Source organism: Haliotis cracherodii, unplaced genomic scaffold (assembly GCF_022045235.1).
Source record: "Haliotis cracherodii isolate W230 unplaced genomic scaffold, xgHalCrac1.p SCAF_8, whole genome shotgun sequence".
Classification (NCBI taxonomy): domain Eukaryota; kingdom Metazoa; phylum Mollusca; class Gastropoda; order Lepetellida; family Haliotidae; genus Haliotis; species Haliotis cracherodii.
Window position 1 is genome coordinate 60,358,838 of NW_027266341.1, and position 16,078 is coordinate 60,374,915.

At 40.4% G+C, this 16,078-nt stretch overlaps 1 protein-coding gene, 1 long non-coding RNA gene and 1 pseudogene across 3 annotated transcripts; all 3 read right to left on the minus strand.

Moving 5' to 3' along the window:
* Positions 1-227: 227 nt before the first annotated feature.
* Positions 228-1,725, minus strand: LOC139450326 (uncharacterized). The gene is made up of 3 exons (XR_011652222.1): positions 949-1,725; positions 607-829; positions 228-446 (listed from the first exon to the last, which is right to left on the minus strand). It is a non-coding gene; the product is annotated as an uncharacterized lncRNA (long non-coding RNA).
* Positions 1,726-6,219: 4,494 nt separating this feature from the next.
* On the minus strand, positions 6,220-9,040 carry LOC139451118 (deoxycytidylate deaminase-like; annotated as a pseudogene).
* Positions 9,041-9,894: 854 nt separating this feature from the next.
* Positions 9,895-14,212, minus strand: LOC139450601 (integrase/recombinase xerD homolog). 2 transcript variants are annotated; one of them, XM_071232367.1, is made up of 4 exons: positions 13,555-14,212; position 13,476; positions 11,400-11,547; positions 9,895-10,241 (listed from the first exon to the last, which is right to left on the minus strand). In XM_071232367.1, the coding sequence occupies exons 1-4, from the start codon at positions 13,900-13,902 to the stop codon at positions 10,223-10,225; spliced, it is 516 nt and encodes a 171-aa protein (XP_071088468.1). In that variant the 5' UTR covers positions 13,903-14,212; the 3' UTR covers positions 9,895-10,222. The 2 variants fall into 2 exon arrangements, with proteins under 2 accessions (XP_071088468.1, XP_071088467.1); XM_071232366.1 differs by lacking the exons at positions 9,895-10,241; position 13,476; positions 13,555-14,212 and adding an exon at positions 12,247-12,882 and having other exon boundaries at positions 10,544-11,547.
* Positions 14,213-16,078: the final 1,866 nt, after the last annotated feature.

Here is a 16,078-nt window from a genome sequence, read left to right on the forward strand (position 1 = left end):
AGGCAACTCATCTTTCAAGCATGGTCTTTCTCTTTTATCTATTTTTTTCTTTATTGTTTCTTAACTTTTACAACGAGCATGTGCACAGACATGACAGACAGACAGACAGATCGACAACGTAGACGACATCTCAACTCAGCCTCTACATTCGGTTCGGCACCCTATTGCAGTTGAGATCAATCAAGACACAAAGAGTCAGTTCAATCAATCACTGTTTAATAATGAACAACAACAACAACCAGATACATAGGAAATACGAAAAGACAACCGAGGAGGGAGTGCTTTGCATGTCCCTTCAACAATGCAAAAACCTTTCATCTTTCATCTTCAAACTCTTCAAGTGAAGATGGGATCACCAAGAGATGTGGTCCATCATATTGACCCAAATAGGTTCCACACATGTTTGGGACTCCTCATCAGTAAAACAGGTACAGTCTATGGCCTCCCTGAAACAGAGATGACACATCACTTGACAACTGTTGCAGCTTGTGTATCTCAGCATATTGTTGTGCCGACAAGCATTACATTCACTTTGTATGGAAGTGAGTTGAGCTTCTCCATAATGATCGTCGTCAACATTGTCGTCATGGCAAACCATGGCCATACCTGAAGAGATGACATCCTCTTGTGATGCTGGTGACCAAGAAGCATCAAGCAGGGTGGGTGTGTCCAGATCCATGGAAGGGAGGGCTGTCAGCTTGAGCGCTTCATGATCCTCACCGTCACAGACGCATTGGGCGAATAGGTTGGCTCCCGAGGGGTTTGTTCACACCACTGTTCCAATAGGGTCTGCACTGAACTGACAACGGGGGAAGGGAGGATGGGTGTCCTGTCAATCCAACAAGAAAAGAACCCTTAAGTATACCCAAGATCATAGTCATGCATTCGTGATACTCATCATCATCATCATTATGACAAACACATCCCTAAGAATAGCATGGTATTTACAGATGTTCTTGATGAGAGATCTTCAGAGACAATTTCTTCCGTGGTCGCCTATTTGCAGGTGTTGCAGGTTTCAAAAAGGATGTCTCTTTCATTTCGGTGTCTGCTGCTGCTGTTGCTGCTGCTGTTGTGGTTGCTGCTTCTACAGTTGTTGATGCTGCTGCCGCTGGTTTGATGGTTTTTTTTCTATTGGGTCTTCTTTATCTTCTTCTTCGGTGCTACTTTCTTGGGCTCAGTCAGTTTCCTTATCTTCAATCGTATCATGTCGCACATCGCTTCGTCGGCCTTTGTACGTAATTTGGCGTACACATCGTCGGCCTTTATCTTCGCACATATCACAACGTACACTTCACCCCACAGTTCAGCGGTCATTTCACCGTTCCCTTCACCGCACCCTTTACCACCCATGTCGCTTCAGTGAGTGAGCGAGTTGGATTTAACGCCGCTTTTAACAGTATTCCAGTTATATCGCGGCGTGTCAGCTTAATGTGGGAGGAAAGCCCGAAGTGATGCATGTCTCAGACGTTAACCACTTCGGTGAAACCCACGAGCACGGGTATGGTGCTGACAAACCTAGAAACTTAATTGGGACGAACCAGGATTCGAACCCACTATCATAGGTTTCTGGCGTGTCCAAGGGACGCAACTCTGCACAGCGAATTGCGGCGCCTTAGATGACTGGGCCACCCGTGCCTCCCCATGTCGCATCATGTCTTGGCATTCATAAGTTTGGACATGATGTTGTCGATTCACTTTTCTGTCCATTGTTTCTTTCCAAGTCTACACTTGACGGTTCTCTCTCAAAACACGTGTTTCTTCCAGATAAAACACCAACAGCCATCACAACGTGAGGAACATCAATCAGAGGGACGATGTTTTTGCTTGGACAGTTCAGTGAAAAGAGATGACCAGAGAGCGTCTGTTGGTTTTAACATGTTTAAGGCACTGAATCCCTGCTTCCTGGTTGTTTGGTTTCTGTCCCACACGCCACCCCAGTGTGGCACACCCATTGTGTTTCTTTTTCATAGGGTCAGGCTTGTTGCATGAGAGAGAAAGCACAACCCCAGTTGCTGGGTGTCGGGGTCATGGTTTGCAAAGGTGTCGATACTTCTTCACAGCTTCATGGAGTTCTACGGTGGCGTTCGTGCCCACACAAAACCTCTCTTCGTCGTGGTGCTCACAGGGTGAGTCATGTGCGACACTAAGGACAGAGCAGTTTTCCACCAGATCTGTAGGGCAGTAGCGGATTGTAGAGTCGTTTCGGGGGTAGGACACGACATTGGATAAGTCCTTTCAGCTCAAACAACGTGTCCACGGGTGGCTGATGAAGAGTTGGGTGTCCCGTGGGAAACGCTCCGGTCTTACAAATGTAAGGATAAAGTGAACATATATTGATATACTTGATGGTTTCAACTTCTTGGGCTTCGTAGCATAATCGAGTGGCATTGGTTTGTCCTCCATAGAAGGTGTCGCGAGTGTTAACCGGACCAGGTAAGTGGATACAGTGGGGTCCCTGCAAGAAAGCACGCAAAGCGGAGTCCTCCTTTTGCATTTTTTTAAACTCACAGGGTGATGACCCGTTTCACCTCAGGGTGTTGGTTCAAGAGACTCAGGCGGTAGCGGGTGTCGGTATAACGTGATCCCATCGACATACCCAGGACAGGATGAGGTTCTCCACATTCGGTCTTGTGACATTTCTGACACCCAATCCAGAAACACCCCAAGAATTCCCCTAGGCTCGACTCAAACATTCCCTGGGTCTAACATTTAACATTGATATATTTTCTGACGGAACATCTCTGAGAATTGTTTTCAATTTCCCGGAACCTTTCCGTTCCTAGCAGTAAAGGGGAAGATTCAGTACAAAATATGCATTGTATGAATGTAATACTGTCATCAGGATAGGAATAATCGGTGTATTGATATATGTATGAATATGAATAGCTATGAACTGGGTATTTTACTTTTATATGTGTATCACATCGCTCATCTACAACATTTAAGGTGCACTTTTAAAACATCATTGCAACAGTGTCAACCAGTGTGCCATATCAATAAAACCAGACACACTAAACAGACGTGAAGGAGGACAATGTGAATCGAGTTCTATACTAAGAACATCCCTCGATCAAAACATCACACTTATTGAACTGCACCATCCCAAAGCACCATTACGATGCTGATAAGTTGTGTTTGTGTGGGGGGTTAAAGAGGATCAAGTAAAATATCACTCTTCCATCACTTTTATTCGCCGTAGTAGCCAGAATTGTAGCCACCCAAGGCATCACCTAAAACAAATACATATAGCATTTCTTATAAACATGGCCACGTGGTAACAGTGTACATAAGTTATTATGATGAAAAAGCATTTCAATTCACAACAAACTTCATCCAACAATATTCAGACATGGATATTTCGCCCGTTCGGATGTTACACGATGAAAATACATTTCAATTACATGATAACCCAACATATCCTACTCTGAATAGTTCATACCAACAACTAAGGAATGTTATATGAAAAAAGGGGTTGATGAAATAGAATGCTATAGTTGAAAACAACTTAATACTGATAATAAAAAATGGACAGTGACTAGATTGGTAATTAAAAGTTTCAATATTATTAATGTAGCTGCTGATCAGCACTCACCCCCAAAGAGAGACAATTCAGATGGAGCAACACATCTCCATGGTGACTCCTATGCAGGAAAACAAAACTACTGTTAAGGTTTTGTCTCCAACAATGATCACTAATGCAACACGACACAGTCTAGATTGTGATATTATTATCAGTCGAGAAGTAAAACATTTATGTTTACAGACTAGGTTAAAATACAAAAAGGAAAACTAATTGACTACTTTTAACACCACGACATCATCATCAAAAACGACACAAGTCAGTTCACAATTCCTGAAGCTAAGGGAAGTAACTCCTGTGTTTACATCACCCACGTGGTTAGTATTATCAGATTACAGTTTACAACACAAGCTAAAACGTTATGATTACTTTAAATGGTAAATGGCAATAAAGTCTTTAAACATAAACAACAAAGTGCTCGAGGGCCATTACTAGCGAAACCATTGTAAACAAACAAGCTCCTTCCCAGCGCGTGACACCTTCGTTACACTCTATAGAGAGCTCCGGGAACGTTCTATCACTGTTAGGAGCTTGGTAAACAAACAAGTTCCGTCCCAGCGCGTGACACCTTCGTTACACTCTATAGAGAGCTCCGGGAACGTACTGTCGCTGTGGGGAGCTTGGTAAACAAAGGGCAAAGGGAGCTAACTCGTGTTGTGCATGAAACACCTATGCTAAGCTACAGATTATGACTGGTAATGGTCTCTTAAAATTATTTTATGTACTGTGTTAAACACCGTAAAATACAATATGAAAACGCAAATACATTTGGATGACAACATTCAATTCTGCTAACATATGCACCAAACAAAATAGTCACATGTCACGGGATGCGCGAGGATAGCAGTCTCACGGCGCATTGCAGTTCACAAAAAAACTATAGCAACATACAACTATCTTGTCTATGCAAATAAATCACAAACATAACAGGATGCCAGCATGGGTGCGTACTTACTCGTTATTTTCTGGGAAATGAAGTAGAAACGTTGAAAATGGCTTGCTAGGAAAAGACGTTAGATCTACATCAGCGGTGTGTTCCGAGAACTGCCTCCATATATGGAACAAAAAAATTCCAAAGTAATGGAAACTACAATATGATTACATTTTAAACAACAACCCACGCTCGCAAGCTGACACGTCACCTCGTTCTACAGTGGAAATAGCTGACGCGCCGAGTATCCATGCGACCCTGTTATCTGAATGAGTGAGTATGGTTTTACGCCGCTTTTAGCAATATTCCAGCAATATCACGGCGGGGGACACCAGAAATGGGCTTCACACATTGTATTTATGTCAGGAATCGAACCCGGGTCTTCGGCGTGACGAACGAACGCTTTAACCACTGTGCTACCCGACCGCCCCCTTGCTATCTGAAGGCATTAAGTTCTGAATTTCAATGAATGATTTATTTACGGTTGTTTTAATCATTACAACGCGATAGTGCATATGCAGTATATGCATCGGGAAGGTTTGTATTAGATAAAATATTTTCTCATGCAAAATATTAGTGTGTATATATACCCTTGGTGTATGTCCCTTAATTTTCTTGCAGTCTGCCATGCAGAGATGAATGCTGTGATAAACAAGTTCACAGCAGACTTGGAAGACTGCACTATGTACGTGTGCTTGTTTCCATGTAATGAGTGCGCCAAGATCATCATCCAGACTCTCAAAGACATTCACAGTAATAGACCACAAGTCTTACAGAAAGTGGGAAGACTTTTATTGGAGATTATTAGTGATAACGTACAAGAGAGGGAACACTGAGTCATATATTGTGAAGCAACTAGCATTGGTGCCACCAGGATACGGTCACGGTGGATTCTTCTTTTAGCAAAGACTTCTTACGAATATATAACTGTTTTCGTCGCATTTATTGACAACGAATATAGGGGATATTCCATGTGTTCAGTGAAATATCATGTTTCTCTCATCTCGTGACGGGGGAAAATATATTTAATACTCGTGGCTATCCTATTTATTATATGCTTTTTGTGTAGTTGTCTACCAGAAAGTTAAATTATTTCATTACAAATGTAAAACCTTGAAACGTAAATTCTCCCTACCCAACACATAGGGACGGTTCAGCACCCCTTGTATTTTACTTAAAAAGTAGCTTCGTGTTTGCAAATTCTTAAAAAATATAAATAAAAGTATCAAAAATATTTAGGGTCACGAAAAATCATACATTTAGATACGATTATATTCAAAATTAACTTTAACAAAACATATTCTTGAAAACTAGGAGAAGGCTGTTGGAAGCGAAAGAATACACGCTAGCCATGTAACATAAGTGGTGCATTGCGAAACGAACGACGATTGACGAGTTAAATGAAAACGTCAACAGTTTGTGTACGGGCTAGTCACTTACGACAAAGGGAGATAATTTAAGGGGAGGTAACCCTTGGATGACAACAGTTCCGTCAAAGTGTTCCGTAGAAGTTAAAGTATCGGCTAAATGGAACTATACAGATACTCAAAGGTCATTATAATCAAATACGTTGCGAAATAGAATATTGAAAGAAATACGATAATTATCTTTATACCTAAATACTGCAATAAAGGAGCCTTGTATTTTCCCTTGACGGCAAATCTGCAAATGAATACAAAGATTTCCAGGAGCCTTTCTTCCGTTCTTAGGCGGTGTCTTCAATGGACTGGAAATTCACCATAACCTGCTTTTTCTTCCCATTATATTCTCTGAAACAAGCTCAGTTATTTAAAGTGAAACTCACTTAATGTGTGTTTAACCCAAACACACTTACTTCAAGTGTTAGTAGTATTTCCTTATGGAAATGTGACAATATGGACTTGAAACCCAAATATGTAAACAAGACCATGTAATCCTTCTATACTTTTTATTTAACATAACCTGACATTCCGTTAAATATGTGCTTCGAATGTTTCATAGTCATGATATATGGAATACAAATACGAATATCTGCCGTGGATAGAATTCGAGGGTGACATTTTCAGTCACGCGGCAGAGGTAGGGGATTTATCTCATTGATAAGTATACACTAGAATTCTTCACAGTCTAATCAATTTTTATACAACCTATTGAATAAAAACTGACTACAATTCTAGAAACAGTATTCAGATCTTATAGGTGTAAGTGAGGAATTCTGGTTGAAATCGTAATAAACCTTGTTTCGACACGAGCCTCCTCAAACAGGATCTTCGCGGCTTTTACTTCCTCCTTGTCACGTTTCTTGTCCGAGTAGTAGACCACTGTCTTGATGCCAGACTGGATGATGATCTTGGCGCACTCGTTACATGGAAACAGGCACACGTACATAGTGCAGTCTTCCAAGTCTGCTGTGAACTTGTTTATCACAGCATTCATCTCTGCATGGCAGACTGCAAGAAAATTAAGGGACATACACCAAGGGTATACACTCATGATTGCATATCAACTACAGGCAAACCTGATTAATTAAAACACAAAAATTATATCCACCCCCACCCGCCCAAATATGCAAATGTACATCAGCCTAAATTTCTTAAGTGATGTATTAACTGTTTGTTCTCTGGCGCTGAGATTTTGGATTTAACTGACTGAAAGCTCCATGTATTTAAACATTTCAAGAAAAGGAGACCAATTTCGAAGCCAGATTTCAGTATGAGTGTCTGTGTGTGTGTGTGTGTGTGTGTCTGCCTGTGTCTGTTTCTCTGTGTGTGTGTGTGTGTGTGTCTGCCTGTGTGTGTGTGTGTGTGTGTGTGTGTGTGTGTGTCTGCCTGTGCCTGTTTCTCTCTCTCTCTGTGTCTGCCTGTGTCTGTTTCTGTATGTGTGTCTGCCTGTGTCTGTTTCCGTGTGTGTTTGTGCATGTGTCTGTTTTTGTGTGTGTGTTTGTGTGTCTGTGTCTGGGTGTCTGTTTCTCTGTGTGTTTGTGTGTCTGTTTCAGTGTGTGTGTCTGACTGTGTCTCTTTCTGTGTGTGTGTGTGTGTGTGTGTTTGTGTGTCTGTTTCTGTGTGTCTGTGTGTGTGCGTGTGTGCATGCGTGTGCGTGTGCATGTGTGTGTATGTAATTCTGTAATGTTAACATGTAGCAATTTTCATTATTATGACTTACCGTAATAATATTTAGTTCCCAGTTGGCTGGCGGCGTCTTTTTTTCCCAGGGGAGCAATGTATCGCTACAGTTGTTAGGCATCCCGTTGTAACCGGTTCCGACGATCCTTTTCTTAGTATTGACAATACACGCTCCGACCTACAACTCGCCCACAATTAATACATTAACTGTGTTAAAGAGAGTTTATCATCCAAAAATGGCTCCCACAGCTTCGGAATTTTTCCACTATTATCAACTCGTGTTGATATATTTGATATCAAAAGACACGAGGGTGAGATTCTCTATATCTCACCCGAGTGTCTTTTGATAGCAAATATATCAACAAGAGTTCATAAAAGATAAAAAAAAGTTTATCTACTTTTATCAACGAGTGTTGATATATTTGATTTCGAAAGACACGAGGGTGAGATTTTATTTATCATCCAACATCATTCTTCCAACTTTTTCAGTTTGTAGACAGTAACAAACAGTCATAAAACGTACTGCTAACAGCTTCAGTAGCAGAGCCATTAATGATGTCTTTTTATTGTGACGTCATGGTAACCAGTAACGTCACAATGGTCTGCAAGGCATTGTGATGCAATTTCTTTGCAGCGATATCTACAATGTAGATATCGCTTGACCTCACCCAAGCGATATCTCCCGATGGGGCCAGTTTTGGATGATAGGTGTGTCATTACACAACAGTGTCCTTTTAACTGTCAGGGGTACTGCAGGGTAGGGTACATGTCACAAGATGGACTCGTTACAGTGGCCAGAATGTGTGTAATTGCTACCCGACGGCGAGGACGATTGATAATACTGTTCATTTCTGTTGACTTATGCTTAAAGTTCTTCGCAAAAACTGTTGTATTACTGCAGTGCAAACAACCTCTTTAAGACCCATAGCTTCTTTTCACTAAAAGCACGTGATATACATGAATCCCAATTTTACCTGCGTGATGGGGTCTTTGTTTATCATTCCAGACAGAAATGCAATGGCCATGAAGTACTCCTCCCAGTCCAGTTGGCTCTCTCTCTTGCCACTTTCACCAAACTATGTAAAACAACAAAAACCTAACAAAGTATCTACCTTTACTGGCATTTCATCTACGTACTGCACTTGTGAACAGTTGTATTACAGACTGAACTAGAGGAGTGTCGCGTTGATACTCGGGGTGTCAGCTATTTCCACTGTAGAACGAGGTGACATATTAGTTTGCGAGCGTGGATTGTAGTTTAAAATATAATCATATTGTAGTTTCTATTACTTTGGATTTTTTTTGTTCCATATAAGGAGGCAATTCTTGGAATATATCAGGACTTAGTCAAGTTTGTGGCGGTAGGACTAATTATTAAGTAATGGTTATGGAAACGTCACTGTATCACCAGTTAAGCTTAGACATTTAAAGTTGGAAGTACTAACAACTTGTACTGACATTGTCTGAGATTTCGGTGTCAAATTTAATTTAGTCCAACCACATCAACAGGCAACATGGGTCTCAAATATGCAAACTATACTTTAAACGAATCAGTAGTGCATGATGAATGAGAAAACCTGCCTGGGCGGACAGATGCTCACACATGTCACTAATTTCAGTTTCATAACTGCATACAGTGAATGACTACCAAGTAGCTGTCAAAGAATACATGGGCAGATGTGTTCAGTTGTGTCATCTGCCATCAAGAGGATTTTCACCGATGTTTAGAGTCTTCATCATTCAATGTGTATAGATATGGACACATATTAACGAAAGGGTGGCTTTGCTCACACTGTACATGCAACAAGAACGATCATATAAAAGTGTCTCTCTAGTGCAGTTCCTAGTCTGGCTGATGTCTGTTATCAGCCTTGCTCTGACAGACCAGATGCTCCTGCTATACATACCCCTTTTCTGTTGATGAACAGGGTTTCTATGGTGATGGGGGTTGATCTTTGTTGAAACCAATACGTTTTACTAAACATATCAATAGTTCATGCAGTATTTCATTCACTGATGTTCCTACAACACAAGATACCCAGGCAAGACGACACTGCTATTTCCACTCAAGAACGAGGTTTCAGGTTACAATTCACTTTGCAAGTTTATTTATCTTTCTCCTATATATCACCTTCCAATACAACAAATAACAGAACACTTTCTGGATTGCTATGCAGTGCACCACAACTCACCGTTTAATTCAACATTAATATCACATTTACATATATCTCAGTTATTGGACATCCATGATATACCCAATATCTAGCATATGACATTGAACAAATTGATAATATACAAATACTGACGACGAGTCTCGATTAACGCGACGAGCTTCAAATATACGTGGCAACGAGCCCTACAAAAGGCAACAAGCCATAATCAGTGATAATAAAATATTATGAGCAACGAGCTGCTGTTTACATGCGACAGGCATCAGTTTCTCGGTGCGACAAGCCTCCATGTTTGTGACATTCTCAGGGCGACAAGCCTCCATGTTTGTGACATTCTCAGGGCAACAAGCCTCCATGTTTGTGACATTCTCAGGGCGACAAGCCTCCATCTTTTGCGACATACCTCGTGGGCGACAGGCCATCATGGTTAACACCGTTAACCGCACATACTGCAACTTAGAAACAATCATTAATAAAAGTAAAGTTTTCAGTGGCGCACTGCAAGCGAGAATGACCACTCTATACATGCTTAACCTTATATAGCCCCTTATAAGCGCCCTCTACTATTACACAACACCATGTTGTATTTTCCTACGGTAGGAGAAAGTAATTTCTTTCTTATTCGTACCTCAAACGAAAGAAATAATATTTCTCCTATATATCACCTTCCAATACAACAAATAACAGAACACTTTCTGGATTGCTATGCAGTGCACCACAACTCGAGATTCAAAGAACGGGCTGATAAAATATAATACTATAGTCCTAACGACATTGATACTGACAAACGATGTTCTACTGAATCCTTTACATATCCATCTTTTGCGTTCTCACTTTTCCATCTACCATGCCTCTTAAACATCCTGTCCGGGACACCATTGTTAGCTGCAGCTGTTGCACCGCCTGCACGCAAACTATGCAAACCATACTTTGATATATCTCTGACAAAGGGGGCAAAAGCTTCAATAAACTCTTCCCTCAAACGAGTATATGACATACTTGAATTTTGTTTTCTTAAGACGTAAGATGTCTTACACTTTGATAAGTTTCTGAAAAGATACTCTTGTGACTCATTATCAATACAAGCCGCTTCAACATATGTTTCTAACCAAGAAACCGGGCATAGCTTCCCTCTTGTTCTGCTTATTAATAGCCAGGCACCATCTCGATACATATCAGTTTTCGATTTCTCAATAAACACTGTCATATAAGATTCGTAAAAAATAATATCACATCTCTTCAAATTGAGAAGCTCAGCAGATCTCAAAAAGCCGGCATAAGCAACTAAACTCATAGCAACAATGCGAATATCCTTCAAGCAATCGCTGTGTTGCTTAACATCAACCAATTTCTCTAAAATATCTACAGTAATTGGCTCTTTTTTACATTTGGGTTTCGAAAGCTTTCTCTTAGCAGCCTCAAGAACATTTCGAACAAGAGAATTATCTGTCGGACTTGGCAGTCCCAACAAATTATGCACATGGCGTATGCTATAAAACGCAGTCTGAACTGATGAAAACGAATCATTACGCTGCATTACAGCAACAAGATAAATAGCACAATGCAAAGGCTGAACAGGCACGTCTACACATATGCTGTTTGAATTAGCCCACCTTTGCCACGCTTTAAATCCGTAATGGTACTTCCTGCTAGTAGAATCAGCTCGAGCACAATTCAACAAGTCCGGAATCTGGTCAGCTAGATCCCTGGCAGTTCCAGGCAACATCTCCAACTCAGAAACATAAGCACGAGTAAACACATCTGTAAACATAAACATCAAAATTGCATTTTCAACGCCAACATGTTAAAATGCAAATGCTCAATACCAAATATTCCCCCTTGACATCTACCTGGCACGTAAGCCTCTCTTTCTCTAGGTAGATAACAGAAATCCAACACTTGTGGTATGAAGATACCGTTAGGACACAATAATGGCCAGTAATTTGCAGAATACCACGCCGGAATTATCAAAGTACCTTTCGCTTTTGACCATTTCATGTGTTTCAACACTCTACTCACGAGGTACACAGGGGGAACTACCCAGTTATTTACACTATCCCAACTCTGTGTGAACGCATCGATGTATTCACACCCAGGATTCCAAAACCTTGAACAGAATCTGACAACTTTACAGTTGTAATGCGTAGCAAATCTATCGATGTCACATTTACCCCATTTTCGTTGGAGCTCATTGAAAATGTGGGTAGCTATACCCCAATCATCATAATCTACAATCCTACTGATATAATCTGCCTTCTGATTCTCTAATCTGGGTATCCATTGAATCTCCAGATGAATAGCATGTGACACACATAAATCAAATATCTGTAAAGCAATTTCCTGCAAATCTGCTTTCATACTTCCTTTAGACACTATGGATTCCACATTGCTGTTATCGGTAAACCATTTTACCCTCTGGGATGTTAGAAATCTGGATAAAGCATGTAATACACACTTAACCGCTGTTAATTCTCTCCAAGTAGAACTTTGTTCTGCCTCGTCACGTGACCATTGACCTTGAGCCCTCTGGTTTCCATATTGAACACAGTAACCACCATATCCCGAAGCACTTGCATCGCTATATACAACACGAGTCACACCTTGTGTTTCTGATAAAAAACATTGTGAATGCTTATGAATGTTACTTTTCCAAAACTCTAACTGGCGCAAACTAACTTCATTCAATCTGATACTTTCGTTCCATGATGATACATCTAATGTTTGCAAACTCATAGACCGAGTCATCAATTGACACACTGAGCCTGTAACCATTTTCATAGAAATAATTTGACCAATCACTGATGCAATATCTCTCACAGAAACCTTGCTTCGAACGCCTATGTCTAACAAACGATCTATCATTTTCAGAACTTTTTCCAATCTTCTGGCTGGAACTGTCAAAGACATACTTTTAGTTTCAATGATAAGGCCCAACCACTCAATGCATTGTTGAGGCTCCCACAAAGATTTTTCTACTTTCGGAACAAATCCAGATTTGATTAAGTCATTCTTTATAGAACCACTTGTAGACATTGCACAATCTTTCGTTTTAGCAGACACAATTCCATCATCCAAAAATGTTACAACCTTATGACCTTGAAACCGTCAGTATTTAACCAACTGCCTTGTAACTTTCGTGAAAACATACGGGGCGGTTGTTAAGCCAAAAGGCAAAACTAGAAATTTGTAGAATATGCGATTCTCACCTTCTCCCCACGCAAATCCTAAAAAGTCAGTATGTGCAGGATAAATGTCTATATGATGATAGGCAGAATGAATGTCAAATTTTGATAACCAATCTCCTTGTTCAATATACATCAAAGCTGATCTCCAATCCTCATACTTCACTGACGTTTTCCAAATATGTTTATTTATAATAGATAAGTCTAGAATAAGTCTTTTCCTCCCTGACGATTGTGTAGCGACTGATAGAGGGCTCACGATATGAGGTTTTACGGCACAAACATCTACGAGACCTTTATGTACTAAATCTTGAATGGCCGAATCAACAAATTCACTGTTTTTAATAGCAGATCTGTTATTTCTCTTATCCATCATTGGAGGAGTCGAGTAAAACGGAATCTTGTACCCGTTTTCAATAATGTCTAACACAAAATCTGTTGCTCCGATATACTTCCAAAAAGAAACATTCTCTTTAAGTCTATTCTTCACGCAGATCTCAGCCTGACCCTGCTCATACTCATAATAATCGGTTGTTAATCTAAATGTATCATTATTGAGTGAAGAAGATTCAAAACTACACTTAACTTTTGTCCCGGCTTCTTCGTGATGGACTTCACCTCGTTGATTGTTTATCTGAGTTGAGCTTGGGCTGGGTCTGGCCGTTGGCGAGTGGACAATTTCGTCTCCAATGCGAGAAGTCACCGCAGTGAAAGCAGGCCCCTGTTGACCTCTGGCCTCCACGGGCACGAAAAAGCTGAGAACCACCAACAGCAGACTGACCGTGCATGCTGTCGCTGACCGCTGTTGACGCTGGAATGGGTCGTGGTCCATACCTATATGGGCGCGCACGTGCATTACGAGCGTTTTTGGCCTTGATTTTCTTGATGGCCTTGTTCTCGGCCCTCGTGATGCGACGGTCATCATCGGAGTCATCAGCCAATTCACGGGACACGTAGTTTCTCACGGTCTCCCAGCCTCCCTCGGACGAATCTGCAATCTTGATGTGTTTGTTTCTGTTCTCGATCCTGGCTATCTCATTCTTGACTAACTCAGTTACATAATCACTCTTACCGTACTGAATTCCAAATTCAATTTGTTTAAATGTCTCTAAAGTCTCTTCATTAAAAGAATATTGAATGCGATTACCCTCGCGTGACCATACGTAATCTTTCTCTGCTTTCAGTTTCTGTAACTCCTTGTTTGTCTTTGAGAATTCTTCTCTTAAACCAGCAACTCTCAGTTCTAATCGTTCATCAATACTTTTTGCTATCTCTTCTTTAGATGAATTCAACTGTTTCAAAATGGCGTCTAACTTGTCGTTGATAGGTGTTTGGGCTTCCATAACAAAAGTAAAGTTTTCAGTGGCGCACTGCAAGCGAGAATGACCACTCTATACATGCTTAACCTTATATAGCCCCTTATAAGCGCCCTCTACTATTACACAACACCATGTTGTATTTTCCTACGGTAGGAGAAAGTAATTTCTTTCTTATTCGTACCTCAAACGAAAGAAATAATATTTCTTTAAGTTTTGTGTTTCCTGGAATATATCACGCTCATTCCCATTTTGTGCAGGGATAATTAAGGGATTTATGGTCGTGGAAACGTATGAGGTATAAACAAATCTTTTATGTAACACATGTATAATTATGACAATCGACGTTTACCTGGTGTTTTCTGTTGGATTTTGTGAAGCCATGGTAGTACTTCTTGTTCAGCAGGTGTGCAGACCTGGCGTACAATCACCAACACAGGCTGTAGCTGTAGCAGCCAAACAGATGAATAAAAACCACATATCTACATCGGACAAACATTTTTTTAGATTATCAATGAGGAAGGTGCTACCAGTTGGTTCTCAACAAGCCCAAACATCTGGCAGAAAATGGGATGATGATTATTTTTTTTAAAAAGTATAAAAATGTTTATTACCAACACAACTTCTCCCCCTCGTAATGGTACATTGGGATGGTACAGTTCAATAAATGTTCATGTTTTAAGATGAAATCGGGGGCAGTTGTCCTGTTTCTTGTCTGTTTAGTGTGTCTGGTTTTATTGACACTGGACACTGGTTAACACTGTTTCAATCAAGCGTTACCTTGTACACCTTAAAAGTAGTAGATGAGCGATGTGATACACATATTAACGTAAAATATCCAATTCATGGCACGACCCAGAATAAATAGAAGGCGTCATGGTAAATGATAAATGCAAAATTATTTGAAATAGACCCGTATACAGCCTCAGACCTGTCCAGGCCAACAAACCTGATCTTGTCCTTTTTGATAAATCCAATGAAATCATTCATATCATTTCTGTCCCTTTTTAACACTGATATGATTGACAAGATTCAGGAACAACATGGCAAACATGCAGACTTCGCTTTCGAAATCTCATGGTTGCATGATAAACGATAAAGACAAGATTATGTGGGGGGAGACTTTGAACTGAAGGGACTGGAGATTGACAATCGCGTGTCAACTCTAACGCGGCACAAGTTCAAATAACACTACATGTATTACATTTACAATCATTATTTAGTTGCTTGAACAAAACTTTCTTGACCTTGACGAGACTCACCATGAGCGGGCGGTACCGATAATACAGTACATGCATACCCTTTCCGCGACCACATCACTGGGCATCAGAGAGACTTTTTGGCTGGCCTTCATGCAATCCTTCCTCTATGAGAGAACTGAGATTATTACCCATATGGGCTCAAATATGCAGCGTAATAACTTTTTGATATTTGCACAGTGTGCAATTAGTGATTCTCGAAGCTGATTGGTCAGCGGAACAAAGATCAATTTTCATTGGACAACGGAACTATTTTTTTCTCATCCCATTCATTCACAAATCCAAGCCTTTCCCTTCAGATGTTTTACGTGCTACAATCTCACTGATTCGAGATTTTTAAGACAACACACATAGTTTCATATTAACAACATGGGAATTTCACATTATAATTTTTTTTCATTTATTTCACATGATTTTTCATTTTACAGTAAAAACCCAAACTACGTCCCCGTTTGTAAACAAACATGGCTGGCCATTTGAGACCTATCAAAGTAAATGACCTCGTTAAAGCGGACGGAGATCTGACTGACATGAA